Source organism: Electrophorus electricus, chromosome 17, assembly GCF_041902795.1.
Source record: "Electrophorus electricus isolate QZ-2024a chromosome 17, ASM4190279v1, whole genome shotgun sequence".
NCBI classification, from domain to species: Eukaryota; Metazoa; Chordata; class Actinopteri; order Gymnotiformes; family Gymnotidae; genus Electrophorus; species Electrophorus electricus.
Window position 1 is genome coordinate 3,369,560 of NC_137513.1, and position 26,526 is coordinate 3,396,085.

At 37.2% G+C, this 26,526-nt stretch overlaps 1 protein-coding gene and 1 long non-coding RNA gene across 2 annotated transcripts; one reads left to right on the forward strand and one right to left on the reverse strand.

Annotated features, from left to right (window-relative positions):
- The first annotated feature begins 949 nt into the window (after positions 1-949).
- Positions 950-19,248, forward strand: LOC113579454 (alpha-2-macroglobulin-like). Its single transcript, XM_035534178.2, has 34 exons — positions 950-1,054; positions 4,572-4,752; positions 4,842-4,998; positions 5,116-5,168; positions 5,420-5,440; positions 5,581-5,746; positions 5,844-5,928; positions 7,583-7,703; positions 7,808-7,928; positions 8,459-8,568; positions 8,688-8,855; positions 8,949-9,179; positions 9,294-9,506; positions 9,618-9,767; positions 11,543-11,668; positions 11,843-11,939; positions 12,259-12,364; positions 12,714-12,939; positions 13,027-13,153; positions 13,240-13,361; positions 13,470-13,521; positions 13,908-13,991; positions 14,649-14,825; positions 14,932-15,007; positions 15,154-15,310; positions 15,412-15,486; positions 15,921-16,083; positions 16,445-16,635; positions 16,752-16,967; positions 17,381-17,502; positions 17,899-17,980; positions 18,537-18,605; positions 18,838-18,943; positions 19,088-19,248. The coding sequence occupies exons 1-34, from the start codon at positions 969-971 to the stop codon at positions 19,126-19,128; spliced, it is 4,278 nt and encodes a 1,425-aa protein (XP_035390071.1). The 5' UTR covers positions 950-968; the 3' UTR covers positions 19,129-19,248.
- On the reverse strand, positions 13,237-25,822 carry LOC118242542 (uncharacterized). The gene is made up of 3 exons (XR_004776898.2): positions 25,723-25,822; positions 23,737-23,790; positions 13,237-13,369 (listed from the first exon to the last, which is right to left on the reverse strand). It is a non-coding gene; the product is annotated as an uncharacterized LOC118242542 (long non-coding RNA).
- Positions 25,823-26,526: the final 704 nt, after the last annotated feature.

Genomic DNA, 26,526 nt, shown 5'->3' on the forward strand with positions numbered 1-26,526 from the left:
CTGTCTGTAGTCCTGCCCCTGGCCCGGCTTCTACTTCCTTGTTTACTCCATGTGTCCCCCCATCGCTTTCCTGCCCTGGCTCATCATCCCTAGCTCCTCCTTTTAGTCCGGATTCTGCCTCATGTAGCACTTTTGTTCCTGCTCTCTGTCTTACCTGAACTCTTGCCTTTGTTCCAACGTCTGTTTCTGGTTCTTGTCCTGTTCCCTCACTTCCTGTCCACTCCTTTTTCCCTGGTTTCTGTATCTGTCCCCTTGTCTGCTCCTGTTGAGTCTCCTGTTTCTGTCTGTTCTTGTGTCTTGTCTGGGTCTTGTCCCTGCTCCGCGTCTTGCACGTTCCGCTTGCCAGTGTCTCGTCCCAGTCCTGTGTTCTGTTTTTGCATGCCACTGTGTTGCGCGCTTTAGTGGGGGGTTCTGTAACGATTGGCCATCCTCCTGACATCCCTGTTTCCACAGTCGTGTCTGCTTTCCTTTATTTCCTTGTTCCGTTCCTTTGTTTTGTTTTCTCAGCCCCTCATCTGTTCCTCAATTCCAGTCCTTGTTTTGGCTTTCCCTGTTGATATGTTCACCTGCATCTGGTTAGTCGTTAATTGTTTTTGGTTATTTAAGCCCTGTGTTTTGTCTCCCATGTTGTTGGTTATTTTGGTAAGTCAGGTTTGTTCTGTTGCGACTAGACTATGCTTTTCCCTTTGCTCAGTTTGTATGTTATTTTACCACAGTGTTTTCCCCTTGTCTCTGTTTATTTAGTCCTCTGTGTTTTTGTTACCCTTGCCGAATAAACCACCTCCTGCATTTGCATTCCGCCTCTCGCCTCGTTCCTGCGGGATACATAAAAGTAGCTAAAATGCATTGCTTTAATATGTTAATCATTAATAAGATGAGGCCAAATATTTTTTGACTAAACACTCTGGCTAAACATTCCTTTAAAATGATTAATCCTCACAGCCTGGTGTCAGTGGCTGAACTTCACCATGCATGTCAGTGGAATTCCCATAAGTAAACAACTACTGTTAGCCTGCCTCCTCTTTAGCACTGTCTATGGACAAACCTCAGGACCGTAAGTATTCTGCAAAGAAATCTGTGGGTAACTTGAATAGCCTTTTAACTGTGTCATTTTATAATAAATTCACGTTGTGTTTAGGTAGACATACTTTATTTTCAAACCATGTAAAACATAGTGTTGCATAATATTAATAAGTAATTTTACTGGCTACATTTTTCTGAAGACATATATTTTTCATTAAGGAAATAGATATTTAGATGGTAAATTGCATTGTAGAGTTCTGAATGTTTTTTTGAAGGGTTCAGATACATTCCTTAGACTGATTCAGTTTTGACTTAAAGTTAACAGATACACCTTTAACACAAAATGGCCACTTGTGATCAGAATGCAATTTACATAACAAATGTGGTTTCAAAGAGTGCCTTTGATATTTTGCATTATTTTATATAGTAGCTCCAGATATGTCACTTCAGACATTGAAACCTTTTTTTTCATGTGACTTTTTGAAAATAATAATTTTTGGAGATTTATTTGCCTAGTAAGCTACAGTTAGCTGGTAAGAGAGATTACATAACTATGATGCATTGTCTATAATCATGAGACGTTTACAGAGGGTCCGTTGCTCTGCCACAACCTCTCTGGTGTCCAGCTTGACTCCTGTAACAGAGCCAGGTCTTTATCAGTTTGTTCAGAGCCCTTTTGTTGATACTCTTGCCCCAGCACACATCAGAACAGAATATGGCACTTGCAACAACAGACTAGTCGAAAGTCCAAAGGCGATTTGTGCACACTCAAAAGGACCTCAGTCTTCTCAGAAAATACAGCTGGCTCTGTCCTTTCTTGAACACTGCACAGGTGTTGGAACCCCACTGCAGACTGTGGTCTAAGTGCACACCGAGGTACTTGTAAGTACCAACCCCCTCCCTTCAATCAGCGCGACTAGGGAGATTTGGATTTCCACTGCCATGTCATTCCTTTGGCTTCCCAGATTTACTATGCAGCTGGTTCAATATACACCAGTAGAATACAATTTTCCTGTATTCATCCTCCTGTCCTTTCCTGATACAACCCACGATGGGTGTGTCATGTGAGAATCTCTGCAGATGGAATGAGCTGGAGTTGTACCTAAAACCTGAGGTGTACAGATTGAACAGGACTGGTGCTAATACAGTCCTCTGAGGAGCTTCAGTGCTGCACATGGCCATGTCTGAGACACGGCCCTACAGCTTCATAAGCTGGGGTTGACCAGTCAGGAAGTCCATTATCCATGAGATGATGGATTCATCCACTTGTGTCAGCTGAAGCTTCTTTCCAAGTAACACAGACCGTATGGTGTTGAATACACTGGAGAAAAAAAAAAACCATGATCCTCACTATACTGCCTGTTGTCTTTAGAAGGGTGTATGGTTTGTCCAGCAAATATTTAGTAGTGTAACACTTTAATAAATTTTCAGTTATAGATATTCAGATTAATTGGGGCTCCACCCTGATTAACCTGGATAAATTAATTAAATTAACCCATTTATTAATGATAATTCAGTCTCAACTCATAAAAGTCACCAGTCTCATCTACCAAAAATTCCAATATCACTCATGGCTCATAAGCATTATAACTACACTATAGCTATTGAATAAACAGAGATAGGAGAACATGCATAAAAATGATTAAGATTCTACTAATGACTAGAGGTATTGAATCTTCTAAAATCACTGCAGGATAGCAAAATGTAGCAAAGGAATTAACGTAACATAAATGAACAAAATCTACTTTTGTGGTGGAACCAAAGCTACGTAATAAAGGAAAGGACAGAAGAAAAAAACTGTTTAAGTATTTTGTGAGAATGATGAACCGGTCAATCTACTTATCAAACCAAACAATGACCAACGAAGGAAACTTATTAACTAAATGAGATTCAGGGTGAGAGAGCATGACTAAAAGTATAAGATCTAATTTAAATACGACATAATTTTGATATATAGAAAACGTAGCATTACTATTGATATTAACTGGTAACCTTAAAGGGGAAACTTGTCCTTACAACTCATTGAGCTTGACCATGTCAGACCATCTGGGTGGCACTGAGAGAGAGTGTCTGTTTTTAATCACATTGCTAGCTGCTCGACCCTACACGAGCAATGTACGACGATGAGGGTGAGACGATTAGGCTTCTTGATCCGCAGGGTAGGACTTCCGGAGCTGGCTCGGTTGGAGAGTCCTAGACCTTGGTGGTCATGTGTCCTATCCTTTCTTTTGATGATGATTGTGGAATGATTTATTGCCAGCCATATTGTGAAACTTCCATCACTTTCAACACAGCGAGGCGAGCTTGCTTGATATGTGGCTCTGATGAATGAATTCCGACACAAACTAAAATCTAAGAAATTAAGCAGAACCAACAAAAACATTCTAGTAAGATCCACAATGAATCAATTAAACAAAAGGAAATACAGGAACTCAGGTGGTGTCCACAATGCTGGGAACAGGAACTGGCTAGGTGGCATCCACAATGCCAGAGACTCACACAGGCTGGGTGGCTGGTGGAACAATCAGTGGGACAAGAAACTGGGTGATTCTGGAAGAAACCATTCAGCAGCTCCCAAAGCTCACACGGGAAGCTTGAAGTGGCGCTTGAGAGTTAACCGAGTACCACAGAATCGGTTCTCTATACATTCCTTCCATCTATCTGCATCTTTCCCTACAGGTTGCTCTTCCATGTAGTGTTGATAAAGACGGGAAGACAAGATTTATTAAGGTCAAGTCAGGAGTCAGAGTCATTTAAACAGTCCAAGGTCAAATTACTTACACAAACAGAGGCTTATGCAGATGAAGGTTAGAACAAATAGAAGCTATGTACAAACAATGACCAGCAACAAGAGCTAGAAAACACAGAGTTTAAAGACACGTACTAACGAGAGGACAGGTGGGGACAAAGAACCAGGAATTGAAAAACAAAACAAAGACATGAGACAGGGTAGCTATGGAAAAAGACCTTAACCATTACAACTACCAATTTCTACCTCATTGACTTAGAATGAAATTTGTAAAGAAATGATCAAACCCAGCGATGGGTGACGATTTGAATTCATTAGAATGAATAATTCAAGTTAATAAGGAACAAGTAATGAAAAGAATAATGAAACAATGGACATTTATCAAGTATTAGAAGCAAACATCACAATTTGAAGATTATATTAAGATAGCCACATGTTACTGGCTGACAATCATTTGACATCATAGTAGGTTAGAATAGCACGTTATTACTTTGTGAAGCTGTGGGACAAGAAACGTGTGAACATATATATCCCATTATTAACAGAGCAAAAGTCTGAAAACTTCAAAGTATCCATTCTAAGTCTGTAAAAGTGTAGAGATGTGGAAACCTAAAATTTAGAACTTAAAACCAGACAAAAAAAAGGAAGAACTGCCAGAAGATTTTGTCAATAGACAATATTTATCACAGAGTTGCTGAGATTGGTTCTCATACAGATCAGAGTTGCAGTAATGTTTGCTTTCTATCTCTTGTTTTTACATCTGTTGGAACTGATCTCAAAATATTGTTTTTGTCTGTAGATATTTCATGGTGACATTTCCTGCAGTGATAGAGTCTGGCTCTGAGGCTAAACTCTGTGTGAGTCTCCTGAGGCCTAATGAGACTCTACAAATGACCATTTACCTCATTCACAACAATCACAGCAGAACACTTGTAGAGGAGACAGTGGAGGAAGAGTTTCATCGCTGCTCCCAGTTCAAGGTCAGAAACCAGTAAGATAATCATTTATTTTTCCTACAGCTGTTATTGTTGATTGAAGTCTAGGGCAACATATGTCTTTATCTCTACAGGCTCCAGAGGTTGATGGCCAGTCTCTGCAGGAGATAAAAGTGCAAGTGAAAGGTGAAAGTTTTGAGATGACAAAGAAAAGCAGAGTCCTGTTTAAGTCATACAGCAAACTAACATTTATTCAGACTGATAAACCAATCTACAATCCTGGCCAAACAGGTAATTCATCCTTCCTGTAATATGTGTCACTATTTCCAGTTCATGTGTATGGCTTACATGAAAATGTTAGTGAATGTACAACTTAGAACATATATCTATACCATTGGCCTCTCACAGTGAATTTCAGAGTTGTCGCCATGGATTCAAATTTTGTTCCCCTTGAACAAAAGGTAAGAGGAGTCTGTTTCTGTGGCTGAATAATAAGATAAGAATAATCTGGCTGGGCTGTAAATTCCAGTAAGTCACAACATTCAGTCAGGCAGATGAAGTGACTAGTTGCTGTTTTATGCATTGCCATCTATTTACATTTAGATTTTAATGTGTTACATAATATCATAGTAGGTATCTTGATAGTGTTTGGAGGTATTTTGATTCTTAATGAAAATGACAAAATACTGATGCACAGTCCTCTACTCAACAGTACAGCGCAGTGACATTGGAGGTAAGATGATGGCACCATATATTAATTTGACACTGATGTTGAAGTTCTTAACATTATTCTTTACTTCCTTTATATTTTCATTTGAATAGGTAAGTATTAACAGCAAGTATTTTCTTTTTTTCTTTTGTGGAACCAAACAGGATAATAATAATAACAGAATTGGTCAGTGGATGAATGTGTCCTCCTCAGGCCTGATACTGCAGCTTTCTCATAAGCTAAATTCTGAGGCTCCTCAGGGCTTGTATAAGTTGAAGGCCAACATTGGTAACAAACTGACTGAACATCATTTTAAAGTGAAAAAGTATGGTAAGTGGCAATACTAGTACACTAGTTTTGTTAATATGTATGTAACTGACATAATATATATGTAATTCATCTTATAAAAACTGCATCTGGCTTCCAGTTTTACCTAAGTTTGAGGTTACAATAAAAGCACCAGAACAACAAAGCGTCGGTGAGGAGGAACTGAAGTTAGAGATTTGCGGAAAGTAAGTGACTGTCTTATACCCTCCTAAGGCTTCACTTACCAGAGCTTCAGAAACTCTTTGAATCCAATGGTTTAATGTATCAGTACATAAAAGATAATCTGGTCCTCTGCACAATGCACAACAGATTCCACCATATCATTATTTATTTGACAAAAATAAAGCCAAAATGGAGAAGTCATGTGAGAAAAACTAAGTACACCCCATTAATCAGTAGCTTGTAGAATCAGCTTTAGAAGCTATAACTTATATATATATATATATATATATATATATATATATATATATATATATATATAAATAACTTATGTACTTATAACTATAAGTAAACATTTTCTTTATGACTATCAGTCTCTCACATCATTCTGGAGGAATTTTGGCCCGCCTTTCTTTACAGCATTGCTTCAGTTCATTGAGGTTTCTGGGCATTTGTTTATCCACAGCTCTCTTAAGGTCCTGCTACAGCATTTCAGTAGGGTTGAGGTCTGGACTGTGCTTGGCACCATTGTCCTGTCACATGACCCATTTCTGCCAAGCTTTAGCTGTTGGATAGATGGCCTCACATTTGACTCTAGAATGCTTTGGTATAGAGGAGGAGTTTGTGGTTGACTCAATGACTATAAAGTGCCCAGGTCCTGTGGCTGCTAAACAAGCCTAAATCATCAGCCCTCTATTGCTATACTTGACTGTTGGTATCAGGTGTTTGTGCTGATATGCTGAGTTTGGTTTTTGCCAAATGTGGCATTTTGAATTGTGACAACGCCATTTTGGTCTCAGTTGTCCAAAGAGTGTTGTTCCTTTTGCTTTACTCAGAGGCAACTCTGCCATGTTCTTTTTAGAAAAAAAGGTCTTCTCTTAGCAACCCTTCCAAACAAATCATACTTATTCAATCTTTTCAAACTGTATTGTCATGATCTTGAACATTTATCATACTACTTGAGGCCTGTTCAGTCTGTGATGTAGCTCTTGGGTTTTCTCTGAGAATTGCATGGTCAGAACTTGAGGTGAATTTGCTTGGACGTCCATTCATGGGATGATGGCTAACTGTCTTGAATATTTTCCACTTGTGAATGATCTTTCTCACTGTAGAATAATATACTTCAATAGTTTGGAAATTGTATATTATAACCCTTCCCAGATTCTCTAGGATCATTTCTGATGTCTTGGCATTGTGTTAACAAATACCTGAACACTCCAGAGCAACAAACTGCCAAAACATCTGCTTGATCAGTTAATCAAGGGCATTTGATTAGTAGCATCTGGCTGCTACTTACCCCCTTAATTCCAATGGAAGCAGTAAGGGCATACTTAATTTTTTACTACACACTGCTTCTGCTTTTTTGCCTAGTTTTTGTTAAATAAATAGTGACACGATGGAATCTGTTGTGTTAATGTTCATCTGAGGTTGTATTTGTATTCAGAGGATGTATTGTGTGTGTGTGTGTGTGTGTGTGTGTGTGTGTGTGTGTGTGTGTATATATATATGCGTGTATATTTGTATGTATATGCATGTATATTTGTATGTATATGCGTGTACATGCGTATGTACATATTTGTAGGAATTACATATAGATAATGAAAACTTGATTGATTACTAGTTCTGGCTTTAAACTAGAACAAAATTTTTGTGCAATTTAAAAACAATGAATTTTTAAAGGTACACATATCGACAACCAGTTTCTGGAAAAGCACTCTTGCGGGTGTGCCGGCCATTCTGGAGGTATGCTTATTATGAGGATGTCCCTATGATTTCATTATGTCTGACTGAAACGGTGGAGGTACGAATGTTATCAATCATTGAAGGATAGTATTTTTTCTCTCTCACTAATTAAGCAGTTCTGACTGAATATTCAAATATTTGTTTTGGGGATTTCCCCCACAGCTCAGCAGGACTGGTTGTGCCTTTCCCTCCTTCAATATATCAACATTCATGAATACTGAAATGGAAAGTAATTTACAAGATTCTCTTGCTGTTACTGCCACAGTGACAGAGGAAGGCACAGGTGAGCCATAAGCAGATCACTGAGTAAAATGATTGACATAAGATGAAATCTGTTTCAGAGCATTCTAAGGTTTCACCCTATTCATTCTAGTTTATGGCCTCACAATGCCACACATTCTGTTGCTGGGACTCCAGGAGAGTATAACTGGCCTGCTCTCTGGGTGGGAAGGATGGCTTTGTTTTTCTCTCCCTCTATTGTTTTATCATGTGATGGTAGCAAATCTGGGCATCTCTTAGCTCACATCTACATAATGGTGTAGTTACTGCACTCCTCCAAACATGCTCAGTGTTTCAATGACATTGTTTGGAAAAGATACTGTGGCTGGTGTCGTGTGCCTGGGAAGAACAATTTGTGATGTTTTCTTCAGCCCTCCTCTGCCTGGTGGATGTTTTTCAAGTAAATAGGGATGGGATCTATTTCTGGACAATTGCCAACCCAACTAGTACATGGGATTTGGCTAAACTGGAAGAAAACTGGTTGCACTTTAAACACTTACATTGCAACTCACATTGTGCTTAATTTTTTTCTAGCAATTTCCATGGTAAAGTCTGAAAATATACAGCTCACTTTTCAAATTGGTAAAGTTGAGTTCCTTGATTTACCAAAAACCTTTGAACGAGGGACAATTCTAGAGGGAAAAGTAAGATTTCTTTGATTTCAAACCTTCATTATGTCCATTATATTGACTAATAATTTCCATGATTTTTAAATTTTGATACCAGAATGTGAAAAACAATGTTTTTTTTCGATGGTCAACAGATCAAACTTACAAATTTCAGGGGAAGAGTCATTCCCAACAAGACAGTCTATATTTTTACTGAAGGGTGGTCTCCAAAGCTACTTCTTAATCTCACTACAGACATGAACGGAATGGCAAACTTCTCAATGAATGCACCTGATGGCCCAGAAACACAAATGACTCTGTTTGTATGTTATGATGATCTGAGTTCTCAAAACAATTTGAAATCAACAGAATGTGTTGTCTTGCATTTTAAATATTATTGTTATATTCTCATCTAGGCAAGTGTTGTTCCACAAATCCGATACAAGTATAAAACACCCCATTTTACAACCAGTGAAGCCCATATACAACTGTTCCAACTTGCCACACCTTACAGTCCAGTATACAGTCAATTGTTAATAGAAAGCTTAAACAAACCACTAATATGTGGTGCCGAAGCTTCCATAACTATTAAGTATTACATTGTTGGGGAAACCAATGAGACTTTCAGCACTGATATTATATACATGGTGAGTACATGCAGAAATATTTTATGGAAAATGAAACCACTGGATTTACTCTCTTCCAAAAGCTATGACTGAAATGCAGTTTTTCAGTATAATTTGTTTTGCCCTCTGTTACAGGTCTTATCTAAAGGAGCTATAATCCATCATGGCTATGAGAAAGTTGAAGTTAAGGATTCTAGTAGGTTGAGAGAGGGAAAACTCTCTTTTGAACTGTTTATTAGTACTGAGCTGGCTCCTACGGTTCAGGTTCTGGCATACTGTGTACTGCCCAGTGAGAACATTATTGGTGCCAGCAAAAATTTTGGCGTGGAAAAATGTTTCAAAAACAAGGTAATTTATTTTGTGTTTTTGAGATCCAAGATAAGTTGGTGTCTTTTTTTCATCCATGAAAAGCATAAAACTGAAAAGCATAAAGGTTTTTCCATTGTGGGTTTCCATCAGGTGTCTCTGCAGTTCTCTCCCTCCCGGGCAGTTCCTGGGGAGGAGAACACTCTCCAGCTCTCAGCTCTGCCTGGTTCACTGTGTGGCCTCAGCGCAGTAGATCAGAGTGTGTTCATCATGGAGCCCAGAGATCGCCTGAACACTGACACGGTGAAGCTAAAATCTAGGGCATTTTAAGTGTCTTTAGAAGGTGTAACTAAGTTTCATATTTTCTTACATAATCCAACGGGTTTCAAAAATAAAATACATAATGTAGAACTCCTGGAAAATGATTGGATTGTAGTATAAAGTGTTATTGTGCTCTCAACATGGTCAAGTGGAGTTGTTTTCATTAAAACCTCCTTATTTCACTTGTCTTGTTAGGAGTGTGTGTCTAAGGTAATAAAAAAGAAATTATTATTATAATTATTATTGAATTGTTTTGAATTAATAATCATATTAATTATTTCATATAATTTTTCTTTAATTATAATTAATTATTGTAGTTAAAGCAAACATGTGGATAACAAAACATGTAGTTTGATAGACGGAGAGATGGACTTGTTAAAATCTTGTCTAGTTTTTTATTATTACATTTAAATAAATATTTATAATATATTTTCAACTTTAATAATATATAGTGTTATTTATATAACTCTGACATAATGGAATAGCTTACTGCAGTGGTTTTAACACCGTTAATAAAATTTCCATCATAGTGGATGAAATTAATGTATTAATGTATTAATTTTAATACATTTATTAATTATTAATTATTCAGTCTCAACTCATGAACATCACCAATTCGATACGTGATTACTTCCTGTCTACCAAACATTAGAATATCACTCGAATCACAGACATAATAAACAAGGTATGTTTATTGAATAAGCATAGATAGGAAAAATATGAACAACAATCCTTGACTAAAATGATACTAATGAACAGGATTTTCGAGTTCACTAGAATAACAATAAAAAAAATGCAAACAAGCGAAACTTAATGCAAATAATTTGTGGTGGATAAAGTTAGCTAACTAGGCTAATACAGGAATGAGAGAAGAAACAAAAAGAGAAAGCAACCTCTGGGGATGACCAACGGGGTAATCGACTTATCAGCCAACAAAGGAAATTCATTAATCAAACGAAATTCATAATGCAAACTGAAGTATACGAGGAGAATCAAAGGTTCCAGAGCCAGCCATTGTGACACAGTAGAAGCACGAACTAATTATAGGACTGAGGAGGCTGTATCAGATGAGAGGAAAGAGTTAACTGAGTTAAGAGTTCTAAACAACAAAGTTTCTACTGTTGCCAGCAGGAATCATAAAAAGGGAAATGCTGGTTCTTGCAACCATGTAGAACTGTTTGGGGGGAGTACAGGAGAACCGTGTGTTCCATAAGAGTTGTCAGGATAGCGCATCATTCTGAATGGCAGAGCACGAGCAATAAAGGTCAATGACAGTGAGACCGAGGGATTGGATTCTTGGACCGAGGGATTGGCTCTTTGGAGCTGGCTTGTATTGGGAGCTATAGGCCTTTTGTGGGCAGGTCTTTCTGAAGAAGAAGTTTCGGTTCAAGCTTTGCTCAATATAGGTTTGCTCAATATAAACTGTGATGTCTTCCCAATCCCCCTCACCCCAATCCTCCTCCCCACCCGTTCCATTAGGCCCCTTGTCACTTAACACCTTGTACCAGTCTGAAAAGTGGGTCAAATTTTTCAGGTATATGTTGGCAGAAAAGGACATGCCTAGTTCATGCATATGTAATAGCCTTTGTTTTCACAACTAGAGGAAAATAATTTAGGAGCTACAGGAATACATGAATACATAGGATCCACCACAAATCAAGTAAACAAAGAAAATCATATATGTTATGTGTATACATAACACGTTTTAAATGATATAACAATGACAAGTTATATCTGTCTTTTTTTCTATATCACAGATCTTTAATTTGTTACCAGTGACATCAGTGGTAGATTACCCTTCTGAGGTTAAAGATGAGGTGGAATGCTTGCATGAAAGTCTAGACTGGAAGGCTGGGATAGACTATGTTTACGATGCTTTAAAGGTGACAAACTGACTTGTTGTAAAAAGTATCCTAACTGTAAATATATGTAAATATATTCTTCTCAAATGACCAAACTGCTAAATGCAATTTATTTAATACTCTCAATAACCTGCATTAGAGTAAAGTTGTTTGGAAACTCTCTTTATGTACATTTTTCTTGTGTTTATCTTGTAGAGTGTGGGACTGCAGATGGCAACTAATTTGGTTATTAGTGTACCTTACTGTCACAATGAGTATGAGTTCATGGAGGAGCTTTCCTTGGTTCTAGATGGTATATCCAGATTCCTCTTTTTTTACTCTGTTTATAAATTAGTGATCATTAGTGGGATTTCTCAGGTATCTACATGAGATGCATAATAGGTATTCAGATTTAAAGTGTTTATGAAGGTATGATCAAGATGTTTAACTCTTGTGGAGAAAAAGGTCATCCTGTAAAAAAAAAAAATCAGTATAAAAGAATTTTTAAGACTCTTGAGATACATTTTTATTTTAGATACCTACTTCACATTGCTGTTTCCACAAGCTAAAACAACTGGTAATAACGAATATATGTGGTATAATTAATGATTGTGTTTTTTGCTGATTCTCAGAGGCATTAGGATCAGCAATATCTGGATTTCTCAATGATGTTAGTCCTTTAGAGACAGTTCGTACATTCTTCCCCGAAACTTGGATATGGCAGCTTGTTGAAGTGGGGTTAGTGAATCAGCATATTACTACATGGTCTTGATTTTCTTTTTTAAATTTTATTAAAATGTACTTTGTTAGTTTAATGTGAGGTGGCCAATTTGTATTCCATACTTGAAGATTTTTCCATGCCACCAAAAACTACACAAAAGAGCCTTGGTCTAACCCTTTCATGTCAGTGTAGGCCCATGTAAGCAATGTTTCCAAAACAATATATTATCACCTAAACATTGCTACAATAAGACATATGCTAAGTCTTCATGATGTTCAAAAACTAGTAGATTCTTTTATAACTTTTAGATTAGATTAATGTCACATATTGCTGGAAGCCTACAAAATCAGTAAAACCTCTCCACAGAGACTCTGGATCAGCACAGGTTCCGGTCACTGTCCCTGACACCATCACCACATGGGAGACGGAGGCTTTCTGCCTGTCCCCCCAAGGTCTGGGACTTGCTCCTCCTGCTGAGCTCACTGTCTTCCAGCCCTTCTTCCTGGAGCTCTCACTGCCCTACTCCATCATCAGGGGAGAGATCTTTGAGCTCAAGGCCACTGTCTTCAACTACTTTCCTAAATGCATTTTGGTACTGAATGGTCAAGAATTTTATCTTTCCCATTTTATCTTGCGTTAAATATGCACAGTAAACCAATCCCCTGTGCTCCTCATACAGGTTAAAGTGACTCCAGCCCCCTCCACACACTACACTCTGAAAGCCTCCTCTGATGGCCAGTATTCATCCTGTTTGTGTGCAAGTGGTAGGAAGACCTTCAAGTGGACTCTGACTCCATCTGTGCTTGGTGAGTTTAATTCTTCTCAAGTTTGCATGATATCACCTTTTATTATATAACAGCAATACATTTCTACCACAATTTATGTGTTACAGGAGTCATGAATGTGACAGTCAGTGCAGAGGCTGAACAGTCCCAGACTGTGTGTGACAATGAGATTGTGAGCGTTCCAGAGAGAGGCCGTATTGATACAGTCACGCGAAGCCTGGTTGTACAGGTTGGTACCTGGAAAATATAATTAAAAGGTGAAAAATAGGTGTATAAGCTTAAAGTCAATGGTATTAGTTCTGTAAAATAAATAATAAATCACCATTTTCTCATGTAGGCTGAAGGAACTGAAAAAACCAAATGCCAGAGCTGGTTGCTTTGTCCACAAGGTTAGTCTTGCACATATTGGAATCAATGATTTACATCCCTCATCTACTTTACTACAGACATTAATGTATTAGAAACACCTCTAATCAAGTTAAACTGAATCTGAAATTCCACAAACATTCATGTTAAATCTGTAAACATTCTTGCATTCGCATGGCAAAATGATAAACATAAAGTCCAAATAGTCTTTAGGGAAAGACTTTAGAGGTTCACATTTGGAACAGTAGGCTAATTCTCCACTAAACACTAAGTTAGGCATTTCTAATAGGGTGGTTAGGAGATAGTTGTGCTGTGCCCACTGAGGAATCAATATTTATTTGAACTTGTGCATAATTAGTGCATAAATTCACTGCCTGCTAAAGAGCACCTTTTACCACCTGGCTGACAGGGAGCAGTGTTTCAGAGGAGCTGGAGCTCACTCTTCCTGAAGATGTAGTAGAGGGATCAGCAAGAGCTTCTGTTTCAGTGCTTGGTAAGATCTTAGGAGTATATGAAGAATGTTGTAACTTGTATGTTGTACCACCAAAATCTAATTATATTTAATAATTATTTATATAATTTATATAATATTTAAACCGCTGTGGAAGTGTGCAGTGTTATCGGTCATTGCCTTTGTTCATTTTCAGGTTTGTGTCTATGTTTATGGTCCTATTCATAGTCAGAATGTTTATAGTGTTCGTGTTCTCTGTTTATGTTGTATGTGAGTGCCGTTGTCTGTGTTGCATGTTGATTAACATCTGTCACTGCCAAGGGAGTCTGTGCATACGATCCTTGCCCTGCGGCACTTGGGCCGTTACAAATGGTTGATTATTTAAAATATGTTGAAGTTACTACAACAATATATTTTAATTAAATGTTGACTTTTAGCTGACTTTTGTTTAATTGTTTAAATGTGTTTCATTTTGTTTACAGTTTCATACAGACAAGAAAAAAGCACATTATTTTGCATTGTTTAAACTTCAGAAATAAAATAGAATTTTTTATGTCTAGTTCCTTTGTAGAATACGTATTGTTTGGCCTTACTGTGGAATGCTTGTAGGGGGTTGGATTGCTTACAAACTACATGTTTTTGGTGTGAAAGAACATCATCATTTACTTAAAGAGACAATATTTCTGTTTTGGTTTGCAGGAGACATACTGGGACGTGCACTAAAAAACTTTGATGGACTACTTAGGATGCCATATGGCTGTGGAGAACAAAACATTGCTCTCCTCTCCCCCAATATCTACATTCTTCAGTACCTACAGAACACTGGCCAGCTCACTGCAGCTATTCGTGAGAGGGCGACTGAGTTCCTTAAGAGCGGTGAGAGAGTCTTTATAAAGGAGGTGTTCAAGGTGACACAAACCACCCATAGATGATTCTGGATGAAAAAAAAAAAAACAGGATCTTTTTTTTTTTCCCCACTCAGGATACCAGAGGCAACTGAACTACAAGCATTTTGATGGTGCATATAGCACATTTGGCAGGGGAGAAGGGAACACATGGTGAGAAAATCATGACACACTGATGGTACTCAAATGATTAGAAAACCTAACCCTTCCTCAAGTTACTACTTTTCAGTGATGGTAAATGTATAAGCTATCATACAATCCTATGGAACAGAATCTGAATAATGATTACTTTCCCCAAGGTTAACTGCTTTTGTCTTGAGGACTTTTGGCCAAGCACAAAATTACATCTTTATTGATCCAGAAAATATTGACAGTGCAAAGACATGGTTGATAAAAAAGCAGAGACCAGATGGCTGTTTTATCAGACAGGGGAGATTGTTCAACAACAGAATGAAGGTATGTGATTAGGTACCAGGACAGTGAATGTACCAGATTTCATAGTAAAAAAAAGTTAATTGATTTTTGTTGTATTTGAGTAATTTTACAGTGTTTTGTAGGGCGGTGTAAATGATGATGTAACCATGACTGCATATATCACTGCATCATTGTTTGAACTGGGAGCTGAAGTCATGGTAAGGGTATTAATAATCAGTATGAATTACAGCTCAATATTCACATGGAACTAAACTTTGATAGAGAGGCTGGGCAAAGTTATTAATGATATATAGTTGTAACAACTAGAGGGTGCTGAATGCAGTGCTCATTTTGTCATCTTTTCTGCTGCGGCACTTAATTCATCACTTCATAGTCTGGAAAGTTTAAATTATCTAAGATTTAAAGACATTAACTGCGCTAATAAAATGTCAGAATGTAAGTGATTTGAGGATAATATTATTTGAGCATAGGGAGTCAGAGTCAGTCATTCAGTGAGTCATTCAATTATCCATTCACATGTGTGTTGTTAAATCATTGCATCCTCTCTGGGAATAGCACTAATTTCAAAAGTTAGGCATTGATTTTTATTTTGTTTTTGTCACCTTCATTCTAACTGATATTTTGGTTGCAGGATCCTGCAGTGAGTGGAGGGTTGAGATGCTTAAAGTCCACTATTGGTAACCTGACAAACACCTACACAACTGCCCTGTTGGCTTACACTTTCAGTCTGGCTGGAGAGAACGACGCTCGAGATCAGTTGCTAACAGAGCTGGACAGTGTTGCCATTTCAGGAGGTATGGAATGAATTAAGGCTGCCTCTCCAGAGTCAGCTATGCATTTGAACAGAGGTTCTCAAACAGTTAGCTGAATTAATTTATTTATGCATGTCCATTCTATTCTACCAAACATTTTTATGTTGATGAATCATTTAACATATTGGTTAATGAAGACCAAGGTGAATTCAACATTGAGGAAAAAGTGTTGAGAAAATTATCCACGTGGATTTGATATTTGCCAAGATGAAAAACTTTACATCCAGTTTACATATTATTTAATTTGATTTTGGGGTATATTTTGTTCATAGTGTTATGGTTTTCCTTTTCCTTTTCTAATTTCCTTGTCTAAGCAAGCTTATTTGTGCACTTTTAATTACAGATGGTCGCCTTCATTGGTCTCAGTCAGCATCAGGTGATTCGGACTCCTTAGCAGTGGAGATCAGCTCCTACGTGCTGCTCGCTGTTCTCACTACAGATCAGCTCTCTACTGCTGACTTGGGCTACGCCAACAGGATCGTCAGCTGGCTGGTGAGACAGCAGAATCCCTATGGAGGCTTCTCCTCCACCCAGGTATAAAGTACAGCTTTCCTTCTAACTCTTTATGCATTTACTGGGTCTGAATACACAGAGCACAAATCAATACTGTGTTGAAAATGTATAAATGGTTGTTTTTGTGTTTGGATCAGGACACAGTGGTGGCCCTCCAGGCTCTGGCTCTGTACTCCACCAAAGTGTTCAGCTCAGATGGCTCCAGCACAGTAACTGTGAAATCAGCAGGTGGAGACAGTCACCGGTTTGATGTTCACCAAAACAACAAGTTACTGTACCAGGAGAAACCTCTGCAGGATGTTCCTGGCAAATACAGCATTGATGTAAAAGGATCCACCTGTGTGTCAGTACAGGTCAGTGTGTCTGGTTCTTCCTTCCAACACAGGATACAGAACACATGGAGGATAAGTTCACAATATGTACATGTAGAGCTAGCTAGAAAAAATATGTAAATCTATGATGGCTAAATGGCCATGTACATTACAAATTACATTAATCTGACACTTTTATCCAAAACACCTTACGATTATGTACAACTTAAGCAATTGAATGTTAAGGGCCTTCCTCAGGGGCCCAACAGCAGCAACTTGGTAGTGGTAGGGCTTGAACCAGTAACCTTCCGATTAGAAGCCAATTACCTTAATCACTGAGCTACCACAGCAGTAACTTCCATTAGTAACTTCCATTAGTGGGAAATGCTTTCCAGTTTCCCCATTAAAAGTGTAAATGATCGATTCTAATTCATCTTTCTCATCACCTCTCACAGGTGGCTCTTTTCTACAACATCCCCACACCTACTGAAACCAGCACATTACACATCAAAGCTGAGATTGAGGGAAATTGCACAAAATCATTTAGGAACACTTTGTCTCTCTTTGTCTCAGTCATGTAAGAATGTATTTTTGATTTACAAAAACAACAGCAACAACAACAACAACAAAAAACAAACAAAAAAAGTGGAACAATGAGTGAAAATGAGTGGAAATGACAACTTTGGATGATAACTTTTCAGTGACTTTATGGAAATTACTTTACTGTATATGATTGCTTCTCTGCATAAAGTGAAAGTAGTGTAAATATTCTGCAACAATCAGAGTGCAGAATTGTTACACCTGAATCAGAAACATGCCTGTAATTCTACATCCAATGTGGAACAGTTTGTCATAGCTTAGCATTTGGGCTAATGTGATGTCATCAGAATTCTGATGATTAATAATAAATTACTTTAGCCTGTAATGACATTGTTTAGGATAGTAAAATCAGTGACATATTTTTCCGCTTCAGATATAATGGAACATTACCCAGCACTAATATGGTTATAGTGGATATTAAGCTCTTATCTGGATTCACAGCTGATCCCAGTGCCGTAAGTAGTGGAACGAGCCGATTCTAAAGCTGAACATATTATCATGTATATAACGGAGGAGGTGAGAGAAAACTACAATATATTCCATATATATGTGGAAGCACTTTGCTTGCACAGCAGATGAAAGACCTCTGTCTAAAAAGTTCTGTTTCTCTGGAAACTCTGCATGCTTTACTACAATTTAGAATATCTCTCAACCAGTTTGTCTCACACTATGTTTGAAACAGAATGTCTCTGTCAGAGAATGTTCTTGAAAACTGTAACTCCAACATAAAGGAAATATGTAATCTGAATGTCTATTACAAATGTCTGAAATGAAATTTACAGATGAACCCTGATGAACAAATGCTAAAATAACGTTACTTAAAAAGCAGGGTTAGTAAAAATGACTTTTGCATTAGGCAATCCAGCATTTAGTGTTAATGGATGGTTCTTTTTCATTTTTGCAGTTCTCCATAGAGGGCTTAGACCCTCATATATAGATATATAATCTATATTCCTAGTGACACCCCTGCTTTTTATTAAATTATTGCTAATAATGTTCTTCTTCTCTTAGCTAAAAAATAGCCAACATATGGAACGAGTTGATTCTAAAGCTGACCATATTATCATGTATATAAAGGAGGTGAGAAAACCACAATAATAATCAATTGATGTATTTATTTACATGTCATAATCATTTATACATTTATTTTGTTTGAATGGTTGACTTAAAAAGGTTATCAGATTGGCAGATGAAGGAGACTATTGTATATCCACTCTTATTTCTACAGCAAATAAAATAACCGGAAAATAGAACACAGACCCACCTGTGAAATATTGTTTTTATATTGGTATGTCTGGTGTGTGTCTAACAGGTTCCAAGGAATATTCCTATGTATTATCAGCTGTTTATTAATCAGGTGCTACCAGTCCAGAATCTCAAGCCTGCTGTGATCAAAGTTTATGATTACTATCAAACAAGTAAGATTTTCCTAGTTGATGCTCAATCACTGTATACTATATACTGAAGTACTACACTATAGTACTATATAGCAGTATACCATAATCTGTATACTTACTATACATGTGTTGCTGTCCTTTTCTGATTTTAACTATTTCATTTAGGTGACCAGTCTGAAACAGAATACTCATCTCCCTGTGTGTGAAATTTCACATCTGCAGGCCCATGTTAAAGGACTTGACTATTTGCTGCATCTTGCTTCATTGAATTAATAAGTAATTTTTGATGCTATCATGCATATCTCAAATAAAAGCATAAAAGTGAACTATGGTCTCTTTAACTAACTATAAACATTCTTCCCAGGAGTGTTTTGTGGAAAGATCTTCATACACTCTGTAATATCTTTTTAAAGAAAATTTGGGAACTCAAACTAAATCAGCTGCTAATAATCCAGGGGCAAACATTTTGGCATGTTTGCAAGTTTTCAGGATTTCACAGATTGGTGCAATGTTCCTCTAGGAAAACCTAGGAGGCTAAGAATGCTTAGATGTGCGAGAGGTTTATACCCACCAATTGCCACTGAAAACAGCAAGACATATATCACCACACATCATGCCCAGTTGTTAGGTAATCTCAAATAGACTTGTTTAAGTGGTTCTGACATTTTGTGCTATGAATATACAATTGGGCTACCCCTGTAGGCTTTGTGCACAAGCAGAAGTTCTTTATCAAACATATCAAACATTTCTTGGATTGACTGACTATGTTTTGGGTAAGTGGAACATTGATGGACTACTTAGAATGCCATATGATTTTGGAGAACAAAACATTGTCAAATCGCCAAACAACAATCAACAATATTTTATTCATGTATATTAAATATCTTTGTCTCCTTCCACTAAAAATAAATAAGGTTGATTTGTCCATTTGGGGGAAAAAAGAAGATGAAAAATGCTTTGGTTTATCCACGCTTGTTTGATCAAGACTTACTATAAGATCTATACTATAATTGATAAAAATAAATTCCAAGCATGTTTTCTGTCTCTGTTTGATTAGAAATATTATGAGCTAATAGTGCAGTTCTTTCAATCAAACAAATGTGTATATGATGCCTCTATAAGAATTGAAGGTCAGGCAAGCCTTAATTTGTGGTATTTTTAAAAGCCACTGGATTAATTTACTGTGTCAGGTTTTTCACACTGATTTTAGTTATGCATTATTTTAAAAATGAGTCATTTTTTCTGCATATTTAAAAGAAAGTTTTTAGTGCAGGAATGTTTTCTGTGAAAAGCACTTTAGTTTGTTTGAGCAAATTGTATTGTAGTGGCTTCTTGTTTATATAAATGGAAATATATATATATATTTCATGACTTGTGGCAACCAAAATTGCAAACTCAATTAGTCACAGACAAACGTCCTCAAGCAAAACAAAATCCTACAGTGGAAACTCTCTAATTCACTGGGAAAGGTCAGTGGTACTGTAATAAAGCATTATGAAAATGTATGAAATTTTTCAGAATCAGGCCTATTACAATGTACACTTAATCAGAGAAGAAAATTCTGTCAGCTGCAGAAAAAACAAAATTCAATGTGTAAAATTAAACATTACTGAAAACTGAGTTAGTTGGGACTATTTTATAAAGATAAAAAGCTACTCTGAAGTCAGGAGAACACAGTCCTTAAACTCTCTGACATAAAGATCATTTAGCAGACACTTTTATCCAAAGTGACTTACAACTGTGACTGAGTACAGTTAGAAAAATTAAGGGTTAAGGGGGTCAACATTAATAACAACAAGTGAGGGAATTGAACCAGCAACTATCTAATTATTAGGCCAGTAGCACAACCACTGCGCTCCAGTACTATTACTAGGATTACTCTAGTACCTGTCACTTTTTACCTGGAAACAGTGTGCACACTCTGCACCCAGTCAACTCTATGAAATGTCATGCCTAAAGTTTAGAGGAAAAGGAAAGGGTGTATTAAAATTACAAAGGGAGAGGGAGGTTCACATGGTGTGAACCAGTGTGGTGTTTGTAAATTCTTGAACTGGATCTGCCTATGTGTTTTTAGAAACCAGAACTGTCTGCATACTTTCCAAAACCTTCTCACTGTCTGCATAGTGATAGGCACGATGTAGATCCTTTTTCTAGGATCTAAAGTGTTGTAGTGTCATATATTGAGGAATTCGCCATAACAGTATGATAAATTAAAGAGATTATAGACATAGGGGAGGACATCTTCTGGAGTATTCAAATGGGGTATTTTTTGGAGCATCTGAAATTTTTTTTTAGAAGTTTTATCTTTCACCCTGAAGTTGTAAATATTTAAAAATGTTTTGGTAAGATATATTAAAAATTTCTGAGATCTGCTTAAAACTAGTAAATGAACAATTTACATAAAGATCCCTTATAGTTTTAAGCCATTTCTCCACTCAAGAACTTAAAATCCCATCCCTAATACCATTAGCTACAATAGGGCTGCAATGAAGCTGTCTTTAATAGAGTAGATTTGTGGCCAATAAATAGAAGAATTTGTTCCCAGGTATAGAATGTGTTAAGTATGAGAGGGCTAGTCAGGATGTCATTCGTAAGGATTCAAGCCTTGAATATACATTTTAAACAATTAATTTTAATCATGTTTGGGGGGGGGGGGTTCCAATAACTTTGAAAAGACCTTATAACCTTTATTGTTTTGTAAATAATTTAAAGCAATTAGTACCACTTCCTCAATGACCTCACCATTCAACGTATTGTTATCCTCTTGACAAACTTTTAAGTGTTGTGGGACATTCTCCAAAAAGCAAAAGTAGCATGGGTGGGCCAGACTGCAAGCACCCAGACCTATCAATGCAGTTTGTCATTGTCATGGGACGTCGTTAATGTTCGTGTACATCGTTAATGTTATTTGTGAGTGCCACCATCGTGTTTTTGTGTCATTAAATGTTTCACTCCGTCGAGAGGGTCTGTGCGTCCTGTTTCACGCCCTTTGGCACTCGGGCATTCGTTACAGTCATGAAGGTTTTCAAGTCTTTGACTTAATGTGGTGCTGCATAGACCATCTGTTACCTGGGTCAGTGCACTGTATTAAAAACACTGTATTTAAACACTGTAATACAATACACTGTTCATAGCCTATTAACACATGTAACTTTCTGTTTATTATTATATCTTTATTATTATATTATATCAGAGTAGAACAATCAGAGATTTAAATTTAAACTAAACCACAAATTTATAAATATTCAATAGCAATGAAATAATGCTTTTGAATAGCTTTTGAATTTTTTATTTATTTGATCAATGGCTTGTATTGAAGAACAGTAATAAGAAAAATGAAACTATATTCCTTTACCAATTATATTTTTCTTTCATTATACTATAATACAATGTCTTCTTAAAATAGCATTGTTATCAATATGAACAGCCACATAACTATGAATAATTCCAAACTCCCTTTCTCTCTTTCATTTCTCTTGTGTGTCTGTGTACCTCAATAACAATAATAAAAATATTATTTAATACATTTTAGCTTCTATGTAATGTTACTTTCATCTTAAGATGGGCTTCCTTATCATCCAATGGCCTACAGAAATAAGAACAACTCTATATACAAATTTATTATAATCAGTTATATAGTACAGTACTGCATTATATAAGAGTATTATATAACATGTTTGTGTATAGTCCTACTCTGGGGGGGTGCCAACCAAGCCCACCCTCAAATCTGTATTTACTTTGTTTGCTAGCTGTCATTGCTTAGGCTGTGCTTTCATTTCTACAAACCAAAATTAATGTTTTTAACATCCCTCTTTAAAACATTTTAGTCCGAATTTTCTATTATTTTAACAAAGAAAAATGTAAAAGTTATCATCACCCTAACATATTGTAAAGGTTATAGCTTTTTGCAAAATTAATTAATTTTGGTGAAGAGGACATTCTTTGTGTAACGCGGGGTGGCCCGAGTGCCGAAGGGCGTGGAGAAGGACGCACACACTTCCTCGACAAGGACGAACATTTAGTTGAAACAAATAAACACAACGGCACTCACACGTATTACAGAGAAGGAACATGAAACGGTTAACAATAAACAGACACGATAAACGGGAATACATGTAATGATGATGCTAACATTTAACATTAACACGCTACATTAACACGTTACGTCAACAATGGCCAACGAAGCGGAATTCCCTGACGTGGCTTCACATACACACAGACAAACGAGGCGCAGGTGTGTGCAGGCGTGGCCACAAACGAAGCTCCTCCTACTGCACATGACCGGCCAAACCACGTGCCTGGCGGGAGGCGAGCGTTCCGTGACACTTTGTCATTTGTTTTTGAGAGTGGCTCTTATGGAGCAGCGCTCCCCCTCTTGTGTTTTTAGTGCCGATCAATGGGACGCATTAGGAGTAGCGACCTGGTCCTATGGAACTCTGTAAAAACACAGCAAGATCTGCTGTAGCTCACGTGGGTGGCAGGCAGTAACTGACTTCACGTCTCTCTTCTAATTTCCTACCTCAACTACAAAAGGCTACTCTGCTAAGGTGAAGTGCAGTTCATCTCGATCAAGGATCATGTCTACCCTTAACTATGGGAGCTTAACGGTACCTATAATTACTATATGTATAATCACTATAGAATTCTACTTTATAATAAATAAACTTGTCTTGCCTAACTGAATAAATAACCTGCCAACAGAGGGAGGCAGAGAGCTGCCACATAATTAGCATGGGCCTGGGCCTAAGGGCTGCTTACACACTCAAGCTTAGGTTCACTTGGCATCATGAGTTCACTCTGAATCGGTGTCTAACCTGGTAATCTTTCGTATTGTTGTCTTGAGCTCCTCTTCCTCTCGAGTAGTCAGCCTACGTAGAGACAGCAGAGTCCAAGGTAACCAACAATGTGTCTTCCCAGAGAGAGGGGTCTTCTCCAACCTCTGGCATGGCCTACCTCCTGCTTCTTCATGCCTTTAACTCCAGAAGATATCTGAATGGTCTAGGACCAAAACATCTGTACTTGAAGAATACAAACCCAACAGGCCTCTCAGGCCTCTCACTAAGAACCAGTAGGCTAGCAGCGCCTAGAATCAGATCCAGACTAGATGAGGCAACTAAGTCATTATGCTGCCAAAAGATAGAACTTCATCCACTTGTTTTACAAGTGCATATTTGTTTTTAAAATAGTGATGTTAAAGAGACCTATAACATGTTAAACCTTTTAAAATAAGTTTTCAAACTGTCAAGCCATCTTGCCACAGCATGAGAACAGCTTTCTTGGTGCTCTATTCACAATGTCTGCACATAGGTAGAGACCTGCTTCAGTTGGCCTGCCAAACAATAACCACCTAAATTTCTGTTTACACATGTGCTGTATTTGGCCTTTGTTAAGAGTTACTTTCTCATACCCTTCTTACTGTCTCACCAAAATATATTTGAAGTGACAGGATCTTTTTGGTGGGTTGTTCTATTTTATTGTCTTACAAACTTAAAAATGGAAACACACTCGCTCTTTCCACACTCTCCATCTAGTTGTGTCCCTTTAGCTCCCTTTTTTGTTTTCCTTTGTGCGTCATTTGTCCCTTCTTTACTAACCTTTTATATCTACTGACCATTTAACTCCTTAGGTTAGTTCTCGTCCTGTTTTAGCGTCATGAGATGGAAAGCGAATAAGGTTACTGTTTGCGGTCCCCTGAGTTTGCCAACACTGCAAAAAGGTCTTAGAAGACATCTACTTCTCTTGATCAAGCTTTTTGCTTGTAATGCTTTCAAGAAACATGCTGTTGAGCCAGGTAAATTCATAATCCTGAGTTTATATACCCAGTGTAACAGAAAGAACATTTTGCTACCCCGTTTTGATTCTTGTGTAGAGGACCCAAGCTTGACGGAAAAAGACCAATGAAAGCGAGAGTGTGTGTGTGTGTGTGTGTGTGTGTGTGTGTGTGTATGTATGTGTGTATATATATATATATAGGCAACCTACCACTGCTTGATGGGAGAGAAGGAGCCTGCAGTCAGTTAACATTAAATTTTTTATGTTTTAATTATGTTTTTTTTTATTCACTGTTTGTGTATATACGTCTTTATTTTAGTCTTTCCATTTTTCCATTTCAGTCTGGTTAGTGTATTATTTTTGAAGTACTCCATCCTCATATATTTCCTCCTACTATGTGTCTTCTCCACCTGTTTCTTCCACAGAATCCAGTCCGTTTATTGTTGTCTGTCAATAAACTCTGCATTGTCTATCAGTAAACTTTGTAATGACTAAGTCTCCATCTTCCTGCCTAGATGTCACTAAATATAAAATCATTAAACACTCAGAGATTCGGAACACCATGGAATGAATGTTATAAAATAATCACCTAGTTCTGATCATAAACTGCTTTTAACTCCTGGAACTTCAAATGTTCTTTGCCCAGCTGATGAAGGACCTCAGTCTGAAGTGTCCTGTTTCTCTGGAAATCCTGTGCATCACTTTGGATTTTTTTACTGCCTTTACCTCTTTAATTACAGTACAATGGAATCTTAATTACTCCCTGGAATCTTCTTATGGACTGATTCTTTTTGTTGTTGCATATATCAGACTTTAGAATATAAGAATATCCTTACTGTGCATTAATTACATAATACACAGGTTTCTTTGTCTTCTGAAAGACAAGAAGCTTATATTTCCTGAACCCACTTCCATGGAGTTGGATTTCACAAAATATGGTCCCAGAAAAGCAGACATACCCACACTTATTTAGAGACTCAACAGTAGGCACAAACTTTGGGAGGACTAGGAAATTAATGCTTACTTACTTCTTGATGTTTCTGATATAGTGCCTAAGAGAAACATTTCTCTGCTGTCCCTTCTCTGTACTCATTTTTGAGTTTTTTCTCAAGTTGGCAAATAAAATGACCAAGCAAGCAGAAGAGAGAAAGAGCAGCAGGAAGAGGTGCATTGGTACGTAGAAGTATGTGTAATATTATCTGACCCTGAGAGGTGGGCCCACAAGTGCAGGCGTGTTTTTCTCAGCCAATCACAATCGTGTTTTCTGTCTCCCATTCACATAAAGAACTGTTTCTGAGAGGTTTCCTTTGGGAAGATTTTATCAGTAATGTTATGTTTATAGGTTTGCAGCCATCCACTACAAATTATGTAAGCTTTGTGTAATGGATGATAACTCTGTAGAACATTACAATTCCATGTTCATTTCTATGTTATCCTTTCAATAACAATGAAGAATATTTAGAAATTTTTAAAAAAGATTATCCACACCAGCAGGTAAGACAAACTTATTAGGAAAAAATTAACTGCAGTTTTCCCCAATGTCTGTGTCAGATAACATTTTTCCTCTGTAACTTTGGACTAAAGGTTGAAAGGATACCAAAAAGCAGTCACACACTCCTGCACATGTGCATGCAGGCAGACATCTACTTCCATATTAATGGAAAACATGCATTAATGGAAAAACATCAAACTTTAAGCATTAACTTAAGAGGTGGTTTAAGGACACATGAATCTCCTGCTTTTCCAATTGAATCAGCATTTACTTCATAAATATCAAAACTATACTTAAAAATCTTTGACAAAAGGTTTGCGGAGTTCTTAAAATAATTGGT